At 39.4% G+C, this 22,491-nt stretch overlaps 1 protein-coding gene across 1 annotated transcript in view; it reads left to right on the forward strand.

Moving 5' to 3' along the window:
- Positions 1–528: 528 nt before the first annotated feature.
- Positions 529–22,491, forward strand: part of CD96 (CD96 molecule) — a gene marked incomplete at both ends in the record, with an annotated part of 98,414 nt that continues 76,451 nt past the window's right edge. The window contains 2 exon segments of the mRNA XM_080696510.1: positions 529–586; positions 12,655–13,005. Of these exon segments, the coding sequence (XP_080552636.1) occupies positions 529–586; positions 12,655–13,005 (409 nt within the window).

Raw genomic sequence — 22,491 nt, forward strand, 5'->3', positions numbered from 1 at the left:
CATATACATATACATATACATATACATATACATATACATATACATATATATATATATATATGGCTGGGGGTGTAGCTTAGAAGTAAATTCCCCTAGGTTTAATCTCCCATACCTCCCCCCCACAAAAAGAAAGCCCTAAAAGGCATTCCCCACAAAAGTACAGCCTGAGACAAAAGCCTGCCTGAAGTTACCCTGGACATGAGTAGGGACTGCAAACATGGAAGTAGGGACAGTCAACCCAAGAGTGAGTCATCCAGCAACTCACCCAAGGACAATGGTGATCTGGTCCTTCTGGGCCCTTTCTGAAGGAGCCATGTAGTCTGCACCATAGAAACTTCTACTTGAGCCACAGAATTGGGGAGATTGATCTACTAGCTCCTACTCCCCTTGGTCAAAGACTACCCCAGAGGATGTTAACTCTTACAGCCCAGGGTTGCACACATGTATGCCTTTGATGAGTGAGGTAAGGCTTCCATACCCTGAGACCCAGGTCAGAAGGTGAGAGGTACTGAAGACAGCTGAGGGGCGATGCTTTCATGTTCCACCTCCAAGTGGCTGGTTGCCTCAACAGGAGCTGGAGTAAAAGGTGGGTGTGAAGCCAGGTGTGGCAGCACATGCTTGTAATCTTAATACTGGGAAAGCTGAGACAGGAGGACCACAGGTTTGAAGGCAGCCTCAGCAAGTAATGAGACTCCTATCAATCTAGTGAGACCCTGTTATAAGATAAAGTAGATTTGGGGTTGTAGCTCAGAGGTAGAATGCCTCTGAGTTCAATCTCCAGCACCAACAAGAAAAAAAGGTGGATGCAACAGTGTGATAATAGAAAGTAATATATTTGGTTTCTGTTCTGTGGTTTCTGGCATGCAACTCCTAAAACCCATGCAATATTTTAATAAAAAAAAGTCCTTACTGTGCCAGGAGTAGTGGTGCACGCTTGTAATCCCCGCTCTTGGGAGGCGGAGACAGGAGGATCGCGCAGGTTCGAAGTCAGCCTCCCTGGCTTAAGAGACCCTGTTTCCAAATAAAAATATAAAAATAGGTCTGGGAGTGTATCCGGAGGTAGAAGGGCTTCCAGGAACCCTAGTACCACCAAAAGGAAAAAGAAAATGTCCTTACTTCGTGAGGCTGAGACAGGAGGATCTGGGTTTGCAGCCAGCCTCAGCTACTTAGTGAGGTCCTCTTCAACTTAGTGAGACCCTGTTTCAAAATAAAAAATTAAAAAATAGGGCTGGGGGTAGAGCTCTAATGCCTCTGGGTCTCATCCCAGGTACCTTAAAAAAATGTCCTTACATGTGTTAATGAAATGACTGATGGCTGGGGGATCCCTGATAGCCTAACCATGAGGCTGGTTGCTAGGGGAACTGATCCTTTAAGGAGAGGGTTAAAATTCTCAGCCCCACCTCCCAAACTCAAGGATGGTGGAGAGGGGCTGAAGGTGGAGTTGATCACCACTGGCCAGTGATTCCATCAATTGTGCTTACAATGAAGTCTCCATTAAAACCCAAGAGGATGGAGTTCATGGAAATCCTGAATTACTAACCTCCAGGTCTCTAGGGGGCAACACACCTGGAGAGGGCATGGGAGCTCCGGACTTTTTCCCAGTCACCTTGCTCAGTGTATCTTTCATCTGGCTGTTCATCTTTATTCTTTGTATTTCCCTTTATAATAAATAAACGTATAAACATTAGTCAAATTCTGTGAGCCACCCTCACATGAACAGGGGGTCAAGGACACTCCAATTAATAGCCAGTTGATCAGAGGCACAGGTCACAGCTTGGGACTTAGGACTGGCATCTGAAGGGGAAAGGCCATGTTGTGGGGCTGAGAACTTCACCTGTGGGACCCGACACTCTCTCCAGATGAACAATGTCATAATCATGTTAAATTATTGGGCTCTGTTGGTGTCTAATGGAGAATAGAAGAATTGGTTAGTGTGTGGGGGAAAAGATCTAGACATCCAGTGTCAGATTTGAAGTGTTGAGTGGCTATGTGAGAAAACAGGAAAAACACTTTGGTTTTTTCCTGTCCTAATAGTAGGTTGAGAGGAAGTGTGGCAAGACAGAAAAGGCTACTTTGATATCCTAATGGAAAGTGACTCTATACCAATAAAAAAATGAACAGCTTACTTCCTCTTGGTGATGGGCTTCTTAAGGAAATGAAGCTGTCGGTGTGACAGAGACTTAAGGTAGGGCTCTTTTAGCAGTCAGGGGTCAGATATTTGAAAAACCCCAGAATGAGAGAATCCAGTCAGATAACAAGACTGTGAACAGGTATTCCAAGCAGAACATATGCAAAGTCCCTGAGGTGGGATGAACACAGAGAGCCTAAGGGACAGAAAGGAGGGGGTGCAGTGCTGTGGGGAGTGAAGAGAGCTAGCCAGGGTCTGGTGAGACACGCAGGCCTGTGGTCAAGCACGGGTGCTTTCTAGAGGTGTGTGCAAAAGGGACACATCTGAGAGGTTTACGGGGCTGACATTTGATGTTTGCACAGCCCACATGTACCTGTCAGGCTTTCTCAGACAGGTTCTTTGACATTTTATCTCACCAAGTTACATCTTTCAATTGGGCATCCCAATGAATGATTCTGTTGGAGACAGAATCTAGATAATCACCAAACATATAAACTTCTTCCTGACTTCAGGATTATTTTCTTTCACTGAGAAACAGATTCCTCACTGATAACATAAAAAAGTGAATAATATTTAATTTAGTCATGGTGACACAGGGCTATAATCCCAGTTCTTAGGAGGCTGAGAAAAAAGAAATCCAGGTTTAAGGCCAACCTCTGCAATTTAGCAAGACCCTGTTTCAAAATTAAAATTAAAATAGGGCTAGGGGTATAGCTCAGAGGAATAAATACACACATAAATAAATAATAAATGCATACATACATACATACATACATAATAAATATATAAATAAAGAGTTGATCCTCCTGAGGTTCCCTGGTTCTATAACTTAGGTTAAAGTGTGAAACTGATACAAGTACTTCTAATGCCAAGTAGATTCTAAGCCTCTCAAAAGTGCTAAGATATGATTTTGTTAAAAAAAAAAAAGGCTTTGAGAAATTTCAACTTGTTAAAGGGGACTCTCCACATGTGGTGTTTTCCTTTGTTCATCGTCAAATTCCCTAGTTTTGGGAACTTCTCAAGTAGGTGCTGGGTATAGAACACCTTCTACTTTAAGCCACCAGTTGTGTGGACTTGGGATAGAGAAGAAGAGAAAGAATTATCTGGAGATGTAAGTAAGAAATCTATAATACTTTTTCTGAGCCAAAACAAAGGAAATGATATGTAACAAACAAAAAACAAAACAAAATAAAATTGATTCTGAGTTATATAACATGGGGTATGGTTAATTCTATGCTTTTAACTAAAAAATAGCATGCCTAGTTTCACCCAGACTTGGTCAGAATTCTTCAAGGCAATAAAATTTAAAAACAAGAAAGATAACAGACAAAAACACAAGCAGATATTTCTTAAAAAATGCATATATAATAGGTTTATTGGATATATACATATATACATATGATACATACACACATATGTCACTATGTCACTACTGTTTCCTCTGTGACATGTCAGTGCAGGATAATTGAGAAAAATGTCAAAAACACAGTTTGCATCCTAATGTGAAGAATGGTTGGCATCAAGGGTATTCAACAATTGGATATATAATGTAGCTCAGTAAACTGCTTAGTTGTGTAAAATAAGATTCAGCATAACAAGTAGCATAGGATTCTTTGTCATGAGGCCTGTGGTCTTGAACAAGACACGCTTACCTCCCAGGGCCTCAGCTTGTTCACCTGTATAGCGAAAGACTGTGTTCTAGACGATATATGCAGTTGTTCGCTTCGGGCATTTTAGAGTGCTTGGTGGGAGACATTCATTCTGTTTCTGTGCTCTTGCTTGTTTTTAACTCTTTCACAAAAGAGGCAAATCTTTAAAATGCTAGGCTTTTTTCTTAGAGGAGAGGAGTATGTTTTTAGACACAACTGTCTTCTATATTCTTATGGTCACCCTGGGGAGAGGTTCAGAACACTCTCTGGTCTCCATCGTAAACTGTCAATAATAAAATGAGAAATATGTATGTAATGTTCATTACAAGATTTTTTGTTGAGTCTAATGTGAAATTCTACATTTAAAAAGAAATTTAATACTGAAGGATTAATGTTTATCCTACTCATTTCTGCTCCCTGTAGCAACCCCTCCTCTTCCAAGAAAATAATTTGGTCTAGCTCTAAATAAATTTCAATGCTGGGAAAGTAGGTATAATCTGAAATTTTAGGTATTTTCTTTTAATTCTGTCCATGTTAACTTAATCTTAAAAATATTAATGCTTCCTTAAGTATATTTTTGAAAGAGTCAACATGATTAAGTTAGTATTGAATCAACACTAGATTCCCAGGGCTTTGGCTAAGTCAAAATCAATCAATCAATCTCTCTCTCTCTAATTGTTCAACTGAATTTTACCATTCTATTTCTTAAAGTAAAATAGGTGAAAATTTTATTTTATCTTATTCCAAATTATTTTTCTGTGTATCCATACAATGAAATACTACACAGTTATTTTAAAGGAAGAAACAGGTCTTTTTATAACATGCAACATGTCTACAATATATTATGAAGGAAAAAGTTCAGAGTAGTGTGCATGAAGGAAAAATCAATTTTCTACAAATGTACATGTTTATATAAAAGTCTGGAAAAATATACAATGGTATATAAGTCCTGGTAGACATTGGATAGTTAGCATTCCAACTGCTTTTTATCCCATTTATTATTTCTTTAAAATTCTTTTGTGTAATGAGCAGATGCAGATGCTGAAAGTGAAAACATATATTAATCTAAAGTTAGTCTTTTGTAAATGGAATTGAGTGTGGCAGAAATGGTTATGATAAAAGCACTTGCTTTGCTGAAAGTTTCTTGAAATTCTTTATAATTACATAGTTAATTTGTGGAACTTATAAAATTTGAACAAAAAAAAAAAAAAGAAAGAACTCAAGGTGTACTCTGTAGGCTCTCTTTCACTTCAACCCAAAGTCCACTGATCTTTTGGCAGTTGCTCTCAGATGAAGATGGCTCTTCCAGTAGGAATCCAGCTCTGTTTGTTTTTTCTTTCTTTTAATTCTGAAGCATGACACTTCAGAGCAGATGTTGATGCCATGTCCATGTGGACCACCCCTTGCCTCCTCTTTCTCGTTAATCTCCATGTTCTTGTCACACTTTGTCAAAACCACTACCAATCAGCAGGTTCTTTTTCTAGATGAACGATGGAAACAAAATGCTTAACAGATCTGCTGCCTCCCTTTTTTATTTTTTTTCATTCAACTTATACATGTTGCCCAATCCATCCTTTTAAAATATCTCTTTATCTTAAAGTAATGTTATGTCACTGTGATGCTGAAAATCATTAGTAATTCTCTTCAACATGACAAACGAAATCTGTACTGCTTAGCCCAGAATTTGAAGCCATCCATGATCCAAGCTCAACTCTTGGACACCTGGCTATAGCTTCTGCTCTACCAGAATATCCTACATCCTGAATCCATCTTGAACATCAACCCTCCTAAGAGGTGTCTTTTGCATTTTCCTCTGCCAGGCAGGACTTACCTTGAGGTTTTTTTTATCAAGCTGTTTTCTATAACATAAGGCCAAGTTCAGATTTGACGCTTCAGTTGTTCTTGGCCCCCTCCATTTCCAAGATTGTTCTTCTTCTATACTCCTGTGGTGCTTACTCACTCTGTGCTACTTTATTTTATTTTATTTATTAATTTTTTGGTACATATGGGTACTCTTCCTCCAGCAGAATGGAACTATATTTTAAGATCATCTAGAGCTATGCCTCTTCAGTAATCCTTTCAAAGTTGACAATTTTTCAATTTACTGGAACCTTAAACACTATGTTTTCTAAGTATTCTAGGAAATAGGTACTGAAATATAAGGTCCCACATTTTTCACTTTTAATGGAAGTAGTTAAAGAATAAAATCCAAGACAAATCGGTAATATTTGAGTTAACCTCTGTGGAAACCACAAAACTAAATTTACCTGTTGTTCGACTTCCTGTTTCTGAAAATGTGCTTTTCTCATTGAATGTGCTTAGATAGAGCATTTTGAAAGTTTGTCCAAAACACACAATCATGTCTTGCCTCTAGCAGAAATAATGTGCATTCCTGCTTCCCTTTGTAAATAATTGAATTTGCCTCTGAAGTTCAAGAAGTTCAAGATTTCTTTTTGTGTCTGAAACCGACTGCTCTGTTTTCTTTTTATATGCAGCTGACTATAATATAAGGTAGAAGAAATGCTGGGCAATTGGGATTTGGTGAGCAGAGAGGATAATAGGAAAGATTGACGTGACTTCCGTAGAAGGGTTATTTTTAAGTATAGAGAATGCCTATCCCCATGCTGAAAGGGCCTTTAGAAAGTATGACCAGGTTTGAAGAGCCCTGGAAGCCCTTCCTGCACCGGGGGTGGCCTGCCCTTCAGGTCTGCAGGGTACTGCTGCCACCTGCTGCACGAAGACAGCCATGCGTGGCTGCCACCCGCGCGTAGCAGCTCTGAGACCAGACACAATCAATTAGTATTCTGCAGGCATCTCAAAATGTTCTCCTCTCAGAGCCTAGGTGGATCCCAAAGGAAAATTAGTCAAATCTGAAATCTTCAGGCTGCAGAAGCTTCCAGGCAAAAGAATCTGGAACCAGGAAATTGAAAAACAGAGGGCAGATTTGCCCAGTAGTCACTGAAGGTACAGAGTAACCTGACCGGAAGAGAGGCAAGGATTCCATTCAAAGTGAGTCATGAATTACAATTTACCTTTTTATGAGTTTTTTTTTTAATAAAAGAGTTGCATTACTTTGGTGTAATAAGAGGAAATTTCTAAATACTACAAAGAGGGGGGCATTGGGTAATTAATCAAACTTGGATGTTAGGGTGGGGTAGCATTTGGAAGGAAACAGCAAAATCTGTGTGTGTGTGTGTGTGTGTGTGTGTGTGTGTGTGTGTGTGTATCACACTGAACCTCACTATGATGTATAATTATAGCACACTAATAAAACTATTTTTTTTACTTTTTTTTTTTGGTGGTACTGGAGATGGAACCCTTCTACCTCAGGCTACACTCCCAGATCTATTCTATATTTTTTATTTGGAAACAGGTTCTCTTAAGCCAACAAGGCTGGCTTCGAACCTGCGCAATCCTGTCTCAGCCTCTCAAGCACGGGGATTACAAGCATGTCCCACCATGCCTGGCTACTTTATTTATTTATTTATTGGTGCATTGTAGTCATACATCTTAAAAGACTTGTGGAGACATACATGACACAGCACCCAATTAGCCCTTACCCGATCCCACCCTATTCCCTCCCCTTCCCTCCCTCCCATGCTTGGCTCAGTGATTGACTTTGATATGTGTGTTTAAGTACATCATGTGCTGTAGAGAGTTTCCCTCTTCTCCCATCCCCTCAGTTAGGTCGCCTTATTTGCTCCTCTTTAGGATCTCCTTCTTCATCTAGAGTTCCTCCTGTTACCCATTTCTCCCTAGCTTTCACATATTTGTGACTGACTAATCTCACTTGGATTTTTGTTGGTTCTTAGGTTAATTCCTCTTTCCATGATAACTGGTGTGAGAAAACAGAATCCCTTCTTCAGATTTATAATGTATCTTAAACTAATAGGGACACCAACATATTGATTAGGATCTTCATATACATCCCCAGCCTGCCCTGCTGCTATGCTCCATCACTATGATTTACTGGAAATTTATTTTGGGGGGCGTCATCCAGAGTAGTTATGTTTCTTCTTGCCCTTTTTTCAAGGACAGCTTCCTACCCGCCTTGGAAAAATCTCTGTCAATACTGCCTGACCCAACATCCCCAGTGTTCTGAAAGTTGTAGGAGATAGGAGGGGTGAGAATAAAGGTCTAGGAAACTCTGAACTATGAAATAAATAATTCCATATTCTGGCTTTTTCAGGAAAAATCATTAGCTAAGTAGTAATGAGCAAGTATGAGAATTGTCATAGCGAGTATTGGCAGTGGTGGGCAGAGATGGCAGCTTGGGTGTCCAGGAAGACTTTGGCCCTTTATTTGTCTCATGTAAATATCTCTTCTCTCCTACCTTAATTCTAATCAATGAATGGTTGAGGGTGATTGCTTAAGTATTAGCATCATCCATATTTTCCACAAGTCCTTGTGGAGGACAGATCAGCATGTTTATGATGACAGCCTAGCCAAAGTTATCTTCACTTGACCTTAAAAGAATAATTCAGACTCTCATCTGTGTTCAGTCTTGCTGGGTGTTGTCCATATTCCAGTAGAAAGATTTGAATTACAGATTATTTCACCAATCCTATGGTTGTATGGAAATGCATATATGTGCTTATTATTTTTCTCTGTTCATAAAACACATATTTCTGACAAGAAGCAGTCATCATGGTCTTTCATGTATAGCCAGTTATTTTTACCAAGAAGTCTCTTCCCTGAAACTCCTTATGGTCCTTTGTAAATGGAAGTAACTGGGTGAATGGATCAGGCCTGGTAGCTGGTTGAAGTAGGTGATTTTTTTCTTATGGATTCTGATGGTTACTATCTTGCTCTGTATGGTTTCTGGCTTAGGCACAGATAAATTCTTCTGCCATCAGAAAAAAAAAAAAAAAAAAAAAAGTCTTCCAGCCAATGTGGAGGAGACTTCTCCATAATACCAGGAGCCCATCCCAGGAAAAGGGTGGAAACCTCACTTCTCCCTCTCAGGAATTGGGGATTTCCCAGAAAGAGAAGAAAAACCAAATGCTTTGATAGCAGACACTACTCCCTGTTACCCTGTTACTTTTCAAAGATTGTTAAAATTAAAAATGTTAATTCTTCTGCTTTCACCCTGGAGCAATTCTGGAAAGAAAATATATTTTAAGGCTGAACAGAAATACCATTATGAAAGACACCAAACTCACATTTGTTAAATGACTTTGTGCTCTTGAAAAGAAAATGTACCAAAAGCACATTGGGAAGCGCACTGCATGGTTTCCTTTGTTTGAATTTTAGAAGCAGCTTGACTGACAAAGATCCTGAAGGAGGGAATCTTTCGATACAGAAGAGTCTTCTAAAGGAGGTGATACACAGAATTTCAGAGAACAATTTCAACATTGTTCTGCTGAAAGTTATACATAGCTGTGAACCACTACTTTCCTGTCTACGTCTCATTTCCTGGGGGCTTGCCAAGCAATAAACAGACTTGGGCAGGCCTGTGGTAGGTTTGGGGTTTTTGAGCACGAATCGGGTGGCTGGAGTTTGCTTAGAGACATCAATTTTCTGCATTTTGGAAATGCAAAAGTAAGTGCTGCCGGAGACAATGGAGAAGAAAATGGACATTCTGTGCCTTCTGCTCGATCATCTACCTCCAGTTGGTCAGGGGTAAGACTTCTGGTTGTCCTTGCTGGCCAGGTCAGCTGCTGTAGGGATCTTTGCTCATTTTAAATACATGATGATAGCTGGGAGTGATGGCACAGACTTGTAATCCCAGCATTCGGGAGGCTGAGACAGGAGGATCACAGTTCAAGGACAGCTTCATCTACTTAGTGAGGCCCTTGGCAACCCAGTGAGACCCTGATTCAAAATAAAGAACAAGAAATAGGGCTGGGGGTGTAGCTTGGAGGTAGAATGCTCTTGGGTTCCATCCCCAGTACCACACACACACACACACACACACACACACACACACACACACACAGAATGCCTAGTGGTTCATGATAAAATGGTTCATCAAAGGGCAAATCATTACTAAAGTTTTCAGTTATGTATTTAAGTGGCAGCTATCTATAGATGTTAGAGCCTAGAAATTATTAATAATGAATACTAGAAACAAGAAGAGAATAGATGGTCAGAGTCATCTTCACTCATTTCTCTCTTAGGAGGATCTCTGGAGTAACTGGAAAATTGTGTTTCTTGGGTATGAAATCTCTCCAAATGATAGTCATAAAAGCTGCATAAAACTACAAAGAAATCACAAAACCATCTGTGCTCAGAGGTCCCTGCTCAACTTTCTTTCCTCTCTCAAGTATCCCTTTTCTTTTAGATAGAACAACTATTTCTCCTCTGAATATTAAGAATTTGGGGAGTGAAAACATGTTGAATTTTACTGGGGCGTATGTAAGGATAGTCCTGGAGGCAAATGGAGTCCTTATGATAGTGGGAACCAGAGGCCTAATGCGTGGTGGTGCACCCTTGTAATCCCCACACTTGGGAGGCAGAGACAGGAGGATTGCACAGGTTCGAAGGCAGCCTCGCTGGCTCAAGAGACCCTGTTTCCAAATAAAAATATAAAAAAATAGGTCTGGGAGTGTAGCCCGGAGGTAGAAGGGTTTCCAGGAACCCCTGTATCACCAAAAAAAAAAAAATGGAAAGAAGAGACTGACCAGGGGTGTTGGCACACGCCTGTAATTCCTGTACTCAGAGGCTGAGACAGGAGGATCATAGGTTCAAGGACAACCTCAGCAAGTAGTGAGACTGGCATCACCCTAACAAGACTCTGTTTCCAAATAGAAATAAAATTGGATTATGGGCGTTGCTCGAAGGTAGAATGCCTCTGGGTTCAGTCATTCAATCCTCAGTACCACACACACCAAAGGAAAAAGAAGAAGAAGAAGAAGAAGAAGAAGAAGAAGAAGAAGGAGGAGGAGGAGGAGGAGGAGGAGGAGGAGGAGGAGGAGGAGGAGGAGGAGGAGGAGGAGGAGGAGAAGAAGAAGAAGAAGAAGAAGAAGAAGAAGAAGAAGAAGAAGAAGAAGAAGAAGAAGAAGAAGAAGAAGAAAAAGAAGAAGAAGGAAAAGAAGAAGAAATGTTTGTTCTACAATATGAGGATGCTGTAGTGAGCTTGAGTATCTTAATAATTAACTGTGTTTTTCTGGTACAACTATGAAGATTTTAATAATTTCTAAGTCAAAAGAGACACTGGAGTATAACACTGTAGAGAGGATCCGAGGCATCCTATTAGAAGACAGCTCACAGGAAGTTGCACTCAACTCTACTGACCTCTGTCTATCCAAGCGGTTTGCATTCACAAACATGTGTTAATTCCTATTGTTCAAGTACCTTTTTTTTCTTTTGTAGTACTTGAGATTGAGCCCAGGAACATTCTACTTCTGAACTACATCCCCAGCCCTGTTTTATTTATTTATTTTTTATTGTGAAAGAGAGTCTTATTGAGATTACTGAGTGTCTTGCTAAATTGCTGAAGTTGACCTTGAATCTGTGATCCTCCTTATCAGCCTCCCAATTACTGGGATTATAAGTGTGTGTCCAGGCTGTTAGTCAAGTGCCTTTGAAAGCCTGGTTTCTTTCAACTGTTTTGTTTTTTTTTTTTGTCTTTTTATCTTTTCCCTTTTGTGAGGTTTAGTGGGACTTGGAATAATAAAATATCATTTCTACAACATAGCCCAAATTAATTTTAAAACTGAAACCAACATTTCTGAAGGCATGTCAAAGGTTCAATGCTTAACATATTTTAAGCATACTGTTCCCTTTGGTCAGGTAGCTGATGAGAGAAGGAATCTTCTTTGATGTGTAGCATTTCAGGAAATTGATTAGAGACAATGCTCTATGAAACCTAGGACATCCTCTCCCCACCTCATCCCAGGAGACCTACCTACATGGAGGTGAAGGTCCGTTCCATCCTCCTCTAGGGAATGTCAAATTTCTTACTCTACTCAGCCAGGCTGTGTTTCTCTATAGAACACAGACTTTCTCTGAAGGTTAATGGAGAGAGGGTTGACCCTGTGCAACTGAATTCATGTTCTTTATCTGGAGGTGTGACTTTGAGCAAATCTCTCTCTCTCTCTCTCTCTCTCTCTCTCTCTCTCTCTCTCTCTCTCTCTCTCCCTCCCTCCCTCCCTCCCTCCCTCCCTCCCTCCCTCTCTCTCTCTCTCTCTCTCTCTCTCTCTCTCTCTCTCTCTCTCTTTCAGTACTAGGATTGGAACCCAGGTGCATTCTACCTCCACGCTACACCCCCAGCCCTATTTTTTATTCTTTATTTTAAAACAGGGTCTCAGTGAGTTGCAGAGGAACTTTCAAGTGTGTACCGCCATACCCGGTGTGAGCAAATCTCTTAAGCTTTCTGTGCTTCAGTTTCTCTTGATAAAAAGAGCTAAGAATATTACTCTTATAATGTGTGCAGATTAGACAGGCAAAGTATATAAAAACCTCTTGTAAACACACACCTGTAAAATTCTCTACATACATTAGTTAATTTTACCATATGAGAAAACATCACTTGTGTGTTATATGCAGCTATCGATGTATTATCCCCCCCAAAAAAGATTAATTATATTAAAATGTAAGAATAGTTGCCATACTAAGTTTGCTGATGCACTCACTCAGTTTTTAGATAGGCTTAATTTTATTTACAAGTTGTCAAAGACCTCAATTTTTTTTTTTTTTTGGACAGACCAACATACAAAGAGAGAGATACTCGGAAGCTGATAGTTTCCTAAGTGAATATTTTCCTAAGTAAGTGATTCCTCACTTGCATTGAGACCCATGTCTCTCCCTTTGTAGCACATACAGACTCTAGGACAGCAGGGAGGAATGTCCTCAGCTGCTCCCTTCCTCCCTGAAGTCACCGAGGTTTTTAATTAAGAGTCACTCCATGTGAATTAGCATGTGTCTTCTTTTCAGGAGTATGGAAAGAAGTATTCAACTTGAGAGAAGACATTTATGATGTACCTGGTTCTGATGTCAATCTGACTTGCCAAACACAGCGGACAATCCTGGTACAGATGCCGTGGTCCAATGTCACCAAAAAGAAGGACCTGATTGCCCTTTATCATCCCCAGTATGGCCTCCAATGTGCCCAAGGAAATCCCTATGACTTACTAGTGACTTTCTCAGACACTGGCCATGTGACAGAATGGATTCTGCACTTCAGGAACGTATCTTCCTCGTTCAGCAGAAAGTACGAGTGTAGTTTCACTCTGTATCCAGAAGGTGTTTGGACTAAAATCTACAACCTCCTTGTGCAGACACCTGGTAAGTGTAACTGGTCCAGGGAAGGCAGCTCATGCTTTCGTTCAGCTTGCATTCATTCAACAAATATGCGATGTGTAACAACTGTGGCAGGGGCATGGTACTGAGCAAGCAGGGTAGAGCAGAGAGAGGTGCTGTCTGGTAAGGGAGACAAAAATTGATCAAATAGTTCCACAAATAATCGTAAAATGGCAATGGTGATGAGTGTTAATACTGAGAACTACAGCAGTCCTGTGGAAGAGCAAATAAGAAGAGCCATAGAAATTGTCCTCAGGAAAGGAACACCAAAACTAACAACTGACATCTGAAGGATGAGTTGACATAACTCAGTGCAGGAATGCCTGGGATATGAGTGATCCAGAGAAAAGAAAGAGCTGTGTGGAGAGCTTTGAATTGGAAAATGCCAGTGAGAGTACAGTGCAGAGATAAATAGATGAGGCTGGAGGTATGGTAAGGACCAGAGCATGACAAACCTTGTCAGCCATGTTCTGGGCTTTGATATTGATCTAAGAGTCCTGGAAAGGCATTAAAGTATGCCCAGCGAAAGAGTGGCATAGGTAGCCTGATTGTGTTATAAAAAGATGATACGGCTTCAGTATGAGATGATGTAAAAGTAGACAAGAAGGAGAAAATGAAAAGAAATGAGGAGACCATCCCCGTAGCCCAGAGGAAAGAGTGGCTGTTTCATAACTATAAAAAGAAAATTACCCATTTTATGTATTGGGAATAAAGAGGATATAACTTGGTTATACAGTGGAGATAGGACAATGACAGTCTAGGTGAAGGACAGAGAGAGACTGAATATGCATGTTTCTGGCATGCACACCTGCATGGTAATGCCAGTCACTGGGAAGGAAGGCAAAGGGAGTAGACTAAGTTTATGAGTGAATTTATAAAAGAGACTTTGGATGTACTTAGTATAGGGCAGGTAAAAGGGCTCAGAAGGCTACTGGGCCTGTAGCGTTCACACCAGACATGCTTCAGGACTTGTGTTTCCAGGTGGGAATCCTATCTTTAAGTTCTAGCTTTTTTCTGGCTAGAAGTCAATTTGACTTAGAGCCAGTCAGGTAAATTCTCTGTGTCCATTTGGAAAATGATGATAATGCCTGCTCTGAATTACCTAGTCTGAAAGTAAATGATTTCCATTTCTACTAATGGAAAAGAATAAAAATGAAAGCCAAAAAATGGAAAATGCACCGGAAATGGAATGCTTCAAAGTGAGGAATAAAATAGTCTGATAATATAAGAAGAAAAAATTAACTCATAAGGGCCATGCTAAAGGAAGCATGGAGCTTCCCACAACAAGCAGTGAGAATGGATTTTTTACCTTTTCTCTGTTTCTTGGCTCTTGGTGGCTTCAAGATCAGGATATTGGAAAAGTCCACCTATACATAGGCCAGGACCCAATCGACTATGGCTTTACAGTGCTAAAATGAGCCAAAAGAAAATGCTAATTCATTGTCAATGAGGTGTGTGGGTGGAGTTGAAATTAAGAGAAATTGAAGTCCTGGATAGGGCCCCATTTAGCTAAACACACACCAAAGTCAGGTTGCCTGAATTTCAATATTAGCACTGTTGCTTACTGTATAAATCATCAGTGCCAAGTTATTCTATGTTTCTAAACTTTTGTTTTCTTAAACCACAAGCACAGATAACTATAGTTCCTCCTTTGTGAATACCATTATTTTGAGATTAAATGAGATAATTCATGTAAAGCACTTAGTATAGCTTCTGTTGAAAGGTAAGAATTTGGTAAATAGCAACTTTTTGCGAGGGGCACTGAAAATTGAACATAGGGACATTCTACCTTCTAGGTACACTCTTATCCCTTTCTTTGTTATTGTTTGGGTTTGGTTTGAAAGAGGGTGTTGCTAGGTTGCAGAGAGTCTCACTACTTTCTGAGGCTAGTCTCAAACCTGACATCCTCCTAGCTTACCCTCCTAAGTACAGGGTTACAGGTGTGTGCCACCATGCCTGGCTTAATGGTGACTTTTATTAAGAGTAATAATAATAATAATATGCCAGGCGTGATGGCACATGCTTGTAATCCCAGCATTTGGGAGGCTGAGACCTGAGGATCGCGGTTTGCAGACAGCCTCAGCTACTTAGTGAGGCCCTCTGCAATTCAGTGAGACCCGGTTTCAAAATAAAGAATTTTAAAAAAATAGGGCAGGGGGTGTAGCTCAGAGGTTGAATGCTCCTGGGTTACATCCCCAGACCATCATCATCATCATCATCATCATCATCATCATCAATGTTATTTTCTAATTCTTATTAAAATTATTCCTCCTCCCTCTCTTTTATACTGGTCTAATTTGGAAATCAATTGAGCATTTACCATATGTTATGACAAGTACACATTAAGCTTGGCTTCAGGTATAGATTTTTTTGTACCTTCTACCTACCCCAGGAGACTATACTACTTCATTCCTAAGGACTTGATCTTTCTCCATTGGAAATGGCAGAATGGGTTGATAGACTCTGTGGATATGTGATGGCTCAATGATGACTGCAATGGAAAAGAGTTAGTATCCAGAAAGGATGGTGTTGCCTTTAAGCAAAGTGTATTGTTAATAAAGAGCAAGATGGACGTGGTGGCACACACTTGTAATTCCAGCATTTGGGAGGCTGAGAATGGAGGATTGCCGTTCCTGGACAGCCTCAGCTACTTAGTGAGGCCCTCTGCAACTCAGTGAGACTCTGTTTCCAAATAAAGAACTTAAAAAATACAGCAGGGGGTATAGCTCAGAGGTCAAATGGCCCTGGGTTCCATCTCCAGCCCTGCAAAAAAATAAAATAAAATGAAATAAAGAGCAACACGAAGGAGTTAAACTTGCAGCTTCTAAAGACTGTAAATCTTCCGAGAGCAAGAGCCATATCTACATCCTCTGTGCTTGGAAAACGTCCAGTCTCTTTGCTGTAGCTTTGCTGCTGATGCCCTGGATCAGATGAGAAGCTATGGCATCAGTGTTATTGAAATGGTCCTGGCCCTGTGTATTTGGGTATCAAGGGATCAAAGTACGAAAGAAAACTAGAAGGGGAAAAATAATCTTTCACCACAGAGTAACAAAAACTGTAGGGTTCCCATGGTGCTCGGAAGAGGAGCACCAACGCGGAAGAGGCCACTGCCCTTGAGACCCCCGCAGTCTCCACCCAGCGGCACATCATCTCCCCCCCCCTTTATCCTTAGGATCTTCTCCAGCTTCTTCTCTCGCTTGTACATTTCCCTCTGGTGCTCCTCTAGGACATCCATGTCTATGAGCTAGCTGGGTGAGCAAAGCCCACATGAAGTGCACACACTCCTGGAGGAGTGAACACAGGCCGGCTGAAGTGGCTCTAAGAATCTAAATGTAAAATAGTGAGGCACAGAGGAGGCTGGCTTCACCGCCTCTTCCTGTTTCCGTTCTTTTGTTCTCTGAGTCATTCATCCTCGTCTGCTCATAAACCAGTGTGCATCTACTTCCTGCTCTCATGCCCCAGCAGGTTTCAATGAGAGAAGATTTTGTTCTCTTTCTGTTGTATTTTGTCCCCGTGTGTGTCTCCCTGTGCTGAGGCTGTGCATGAAAGTGAAAATAGCAGAAACAGTTTGCATTTTTCATTTCCATCTGACAGTTTCTTCCTAGGTTAGGAGTGTCTGACTTATTCCAAGAAACACAGTGTTTGGAGTTACTGTAATCTACATTTCCCTGATTGGAATGCAATTGGACCCTTACAATCTTCAGATTGTAAGATTTTGATGCACTTTAACATTTATAGTTATCAGGATGAACTATAAGAGTACAACATGGCTTTAATTTACTAAATTACGATGAAAGCTTTAGGTTTCATCAAATCTTTTGATGTCGTTATTGGAAGCAGCAGTAGTAATGAGAGAACTAGGAAGATAAATAGTGGTGATACAAGTAGTAATAATAGTAACAACATAATCATACTGTCCGCAGGCTAGCTGGTCATTGAACCTAAATGCTGGGCTTTCCTTAAGTTCTCGTGTGCAAGTTTTATCCAATTATATTTTTGGAGTGCTTAAAGTGCTCAGTAATGGTCAAAGTGATGTGCGGTACAGACATGACCCTGTCCTCCTGAACCACAAAGTCCAATAACTTGATGTTTTCATAGAGAAAGACATCAATCAAATAAGCAAACAAATGTCAAGTTGCAACACTAAGAAGTTCTCTTACAATGAGGAGGTAGGCATGTATGAGAGAGGCAATGAATGAGGAAAACCAGGAAAGGTTTGCTGGGAAGTGCTGCTGGACCAGGAATTAACCAAGTGAAACTGGAGAGCATAGAAGTCTGTAGCGGCACACACGGTGTGCAAAGGCTCCGTGGTGGAAGGGAGTTATGTCAGTGAGGAGGGATATTAGAAGGAATCATCTCTGGAGCAAAGTGAACAAGTGAGGAGGCACTTGAAGATGAGGCCAGAGAGTCTGGTTAGTTAAGTAGATTTGTCTTTATCCTGAGAGTTATAGAAACGAATTATAAAGTTGTTGTTTTGTTTCATTTTTTTCCATTTCAAAAATGTGTTCTTTTGGCCAAAGTGTAAGGAATAAATTGAAGAGGGACTGAGCCAATAGAAAAAATCAATTAGAGGACAGCTGGAGGAAAAATACTGGTACCACTGAGAATGGCAATGAGGTAGCTCAAGAGGAATGCTCAGATGAGAAACACATTTAGGAGATTCTCCCTAAAGGATTTGGGGGTGGATTGCATGGAGAAATATAAAAACAGTGCCCGGGATAATACTTCATTTCTGGAATGAATAAATTACAATGATAATCTCTGGATTAGAGGATAAATTACTATTCTCTTCCTTCTAATAATTATTTATTCTTAGTACTAACTGTAAATATATAATCAGGGTTTATCAGCAGCCTTTATGGAAATACCTCTCCAATCTGATTCGTACTCTATCAGAGAATTCTCAGGAAGTACCCATAAAAGCTATGTTCCCCTAAGGTCTTGTATCATCCTAACATTTGTCTGCAGTCTTTACGCTAAAAAAGTACATTTTAGCCAGGTGTGGTGGCACACATCTCTAATCCCAGTGATTGGGAGGCGGAGGCAAGAGGATCACAGGTTCAAGGATAGCTTCAGCAAGTAGGGAGACTTTTCACCTAGAGAGACCTTGTTTCAAAATAAAAGTAAAATAGGACTTGGGAGTGTAGCTTGGAGGTAGAATGCCCCTGGGCTCAATCCCTAGTACCAAAATAAAAGCGTTAATTTTAGTAAATTTAAGCTCTCTGCCTCATATTTTCTTTCTCTGAGTGTGTAAACTATGATAGTCCCTTCTTTTCTGGCATAGAATTCTATTAAAAAGCTTATACCACTTAATTTTTCTTTCCCTTTAGTTGAATTTCTTCATTATTTTAGTAATAATATGGTTAGTCCTGTCCATGCTGGGCCTATTTTCTTACTTTTGCAGTATAATCTTTTAATATGTGTTTTCTTGGCATTACTTATTTAAAACATTTTTCATGAATTATAGTTCTTAATATTTGTTTCATGCTTTAATTTTTTCCTTCAATGGCTTCAATACATGTTTTTATATTCTTTGAATACTATTTTCTTTGAATTTCTTTTTTCTTTATTTTAATATTAATGAGCCAGGCATGGTGGTAATCCTAGCATTTGGGAGGCTGAGACTGGAGGATCACAGTTCGCGGACAGCCTTAGCTACTTAGTGAGGCCCTCTGCAACTCAGTGAGACCTAGTTTCAAAATAAAGAATAAAATATAGAGCAGAGGGTGTAGCTCGGAGGTCGAATGTCCCTGGGTTCCATCCCCAGACCTGCAAAAAAATAACAATAATTATTAGCTGGGTTTAGTGGCTGTAATCATAATACTTGGGAGTCTGAGACAGGAGGATTGCAAGTTTGAAGCCAGTCTCAACAACTTAGCAAGACTTTATTTCAAAATAAAAAACAAAATAGGGTTGGAGGTATGATTCAGAGGTATAATGCCTCTGAGTTCAACCTCTAGTATAAAAAATAATTATGCAATTAAATTTGAACATTTTTCTCTTTCTACTCTTAATTTTTTGATGTGCTAGCTTTTTAATTTCTACGTTTTTGCTTTTGTTCTAGTTTTGTCTTCATATCTGAGGTAAATTTTGAAAATTATTATTTCCAACTCTTTCTTGAATTCTCTCATCTGCTGTTATAGGTGGAACTAGAGTGTCCTCCAGAAATTCCTGTGTTGAAGGTGTGTTCAGGGTATAGCCATGTTCAGAAGTGAGGACTGGAGGAAGTGATTGGATGGAACTCTGATCTCATCAGTGGTTTGTAATTGAGTGAACATTTTGGAGTTTGTGGTAACTGGAGCAGATGGGGCTAGTTAGAGGAAGTGAGTCGCTAGGTGCATTCACTGGAAGAGTATACTTGGCCTTCAGTCCCTTTCTCACTCTCTCTGCTTCTTGGTTCCATGAGGTAAACAACTTTGCCCTGACATTCCTTCTCCACCATGATGCTCTACTTCACCACAGGCTACAGTGATGGGGCCGAGCAACTATGGACTGAACGCTTTGAAACCATATCCCAAATAAATCTTTTCTCTTTTATTTTTCTCAGGTATTTTGTCACATTCATACAAAGCTGATTAACATACCTATCTTTTATAAACATTCTTACCTCCAATGGACTCATTTATCTGCCTTTCCAAAAATTTGCACAACTCCTATCATTTTTCTTTATTTCTTCTAGTTCATTTTGAATTGTTAAGCTATATATATTTTTAAATTTATTTTGTGGTCTTGTGCTGCGAATAGGTTCTCATTGTTCTAGGCATGCCATTTTGTTCTCTAACTTCTTTTTTTTCTTATAGTAGTGGTTTGCTAGGTGATTCTACTTCACTCCTTTTCTATTACTCATGTTTTAGTTAAGTATATTTTACTGATCAATGGATGTCTAAGCTAACTTTTCTAGAGTCTTCAGAGTGTCTAGAGTGTCTAGAGCCACCCCTTCTGTTATTTTGTAGATAAACACTACATGATTGGACTTTCTGAGTGTACTCCCTTTGCTTCTGCCCCATTTTTATCTAAATTGCCTCTTTGACCTCTTATTGGATCTCATCCACTTAATTTGGATTCTACTCCTAAGGGTTTCATCTTAGCATGGGGGACATCTTCATGGACTGAGAATGCTTTTCCTGTTTCCCTTGAATACACTGGTGATTTGGGGCCTGCCAACTCCCTCCTCCACTTCTGCTGTTGCTATCAGATTAGTCTTCCTCTTTTTCCAGTGTCTACCTGTTATTGGAGGAGGGGACATACCTAGTTCCAAAGACCATCAGAAGCACAGTTGATTTTCCTATTTCTTTCTACACTTTATGTCAATCCCTCAGAGCCTAGTGGTTTGGCCCCAACCATTAATAGGGATATGTTATTATTTAGTTCTTGTAGACATTTCTACATGATTTTGGTTTAGTTTTTTTGTTTTTATGGGGGGGGGGGTTCAATTATATCCTAAAAGTTATAGCACTTGTACTGCTCGATTCCCAGAATCTAAACAAAGTTCAAAAATTTAATATTCATGTATTTGGTTATTACACTAAATATATTACTAAATATAACTAAATATATTACTAAATATATTACTAAATATAACTAACATGTTGAGTGCATTTCATGAATTTCACAAGACAGCAATGCCTAGATCAGTATTTGTTTAAAATAATTTAAGTAAAACAATTACAATAATTTCTTTTTTTTTTTTCAAAACTGGGGTTTGTTTGAATCCAGGGCCATGCTACCTCTGAGCCACACTCCCAGCCCTATTGTTTTATTCTTTATTTTGAAACAGGGTCTCACTAAATTGCAGAGGACCTCACTAAGTAGCTAGGGCTGGCTTCGAACATGCACTCCTCCTGTCTCTGCATCTCAAGAACTGAAATTATAAGTATGCACTACCACAATAATTTCAAATATAAGTTAAATAGAAATAAAGGTGATGTGAAAATTATGATGGTATTATACAAATAACTCCATTTATAAATACTCATAGTTAAATTCCTTTAACAATCAGGAAGAGGATTCTCTTTTTAGATTATGGGTTTGGGGTAATATGGTCAGCCTCCATATCCTTCATGCTTTCTGCATCTGCAGACTAATCAACTATCAGACAAGAAATATTCAGAAAAAAATTGGCATCCACACCATGCAGAAAATTTTTTCCTTGTCATTAATATTTAAACAATCAGTATGATAATTCTTTATAAAGCACTTAAAAATAGAAAACAAACTACCAAACTAATGCATTAATATAGCTGCACAATTCACATATATAGCTGCACAATTCACAATTGCTAAACTTTGGAACCAGCCAAAAATGTCCATCAACAGATAAATGGATACAAAACTATAGAATAGGTACACAGCAGGATTTTACTTAGCCATAAAGAAGAACAAAATTATGTCATTTGCTGGGAAAGGGATCAAACTGGAGAGAACATTATGCTAAATGAGATTAGTCAATCACAAAAGTAAAAAATCCACTGTTACCCCTAATATGAGGAGGCTAAGGAGAAAAAGGGTGATAGGAGAAACTCTAGACGAGGAAGGAGAAACCACAGATGAGCAAATAAGGCGACCTAACTGAGAGGGATGGGTGAGAGAAGAGGAAAATTCCCTAATGTACATGATGTGTACATTTATAAACATATCGAAGTCAATCACTAAGCCAAACATGAGAAGGAGGGAGGGGGAAGGAATGGGGAGGGAACTGGTATGCAAAATTTGAGAAAACATACATATATACAAACAAGGCTTAAATAAGTATAAAATATAATATTTTAGGTTATTAGAATGATAGTTATTTTCATTTATAATTATTGAGAGCCAGGTGTGGTGGCACATGCTTGTAATCCAGTACTTGAGAGGCTGAGACAGGAGGATCACAGATTCAAATCCAGCCTCAGCTACTTAGTGAGGCTCTCTGCAACTTAGTGAGACCTTGTTTCAAAATAAAGAATAAGAAAAGTGGTCTGGGGAATAGCATGAAGGTAAAATGTTCCTGGGTTCAATTTCCAGTACTGCAAAAACAAAGCAAAAAATTATCATTTGATGTTATTATAGTTTAGTTACAAATATACATTTATGTTTATAAAACTTTCCCAAGGGAAACACTATAAAATATTTATCTCATTATCCTCTCAAAATGAATATAATTCATAACGACACAGGGTTTTTCTATAAATTTTTCTGTATCATTTCTTTGCTGAAGGAATGTTCTAAAAATATAATTAGATACAAACAGTAAAAATATGATTGGTTTAATTTTAGGGTTATGGGTCAGGTGTTATGGGTCAGGGTTAAGCACAGAGGATTCTTAGGTTGGAAACATTTCTGCCTGAGGTTATGATGAATAAATGTCATTGCACATTTGTCAAAACCCATTGAATTTACACCCCCAAGAATGAACCCTAAGGTAGACTATGGACTTGGGGTGTCAATGATGATGCCACCTCTATGTAGCTTCACTGCTTATAATAAATATAC

This window comes from Muscardinus avellanarius (assembly GCF_963383645.1).
Source record: "Muscardinus avellanarius genome assembly, chromosome: 5".
In the NCBI taxonomy this organism is placed as follows: domain Eukaryota; kingdom Metazoa; phylum Chordata; class Mammalia; order Rodentia; family Gliridae; genus Muscardinus; species Muscardinus avellanarius.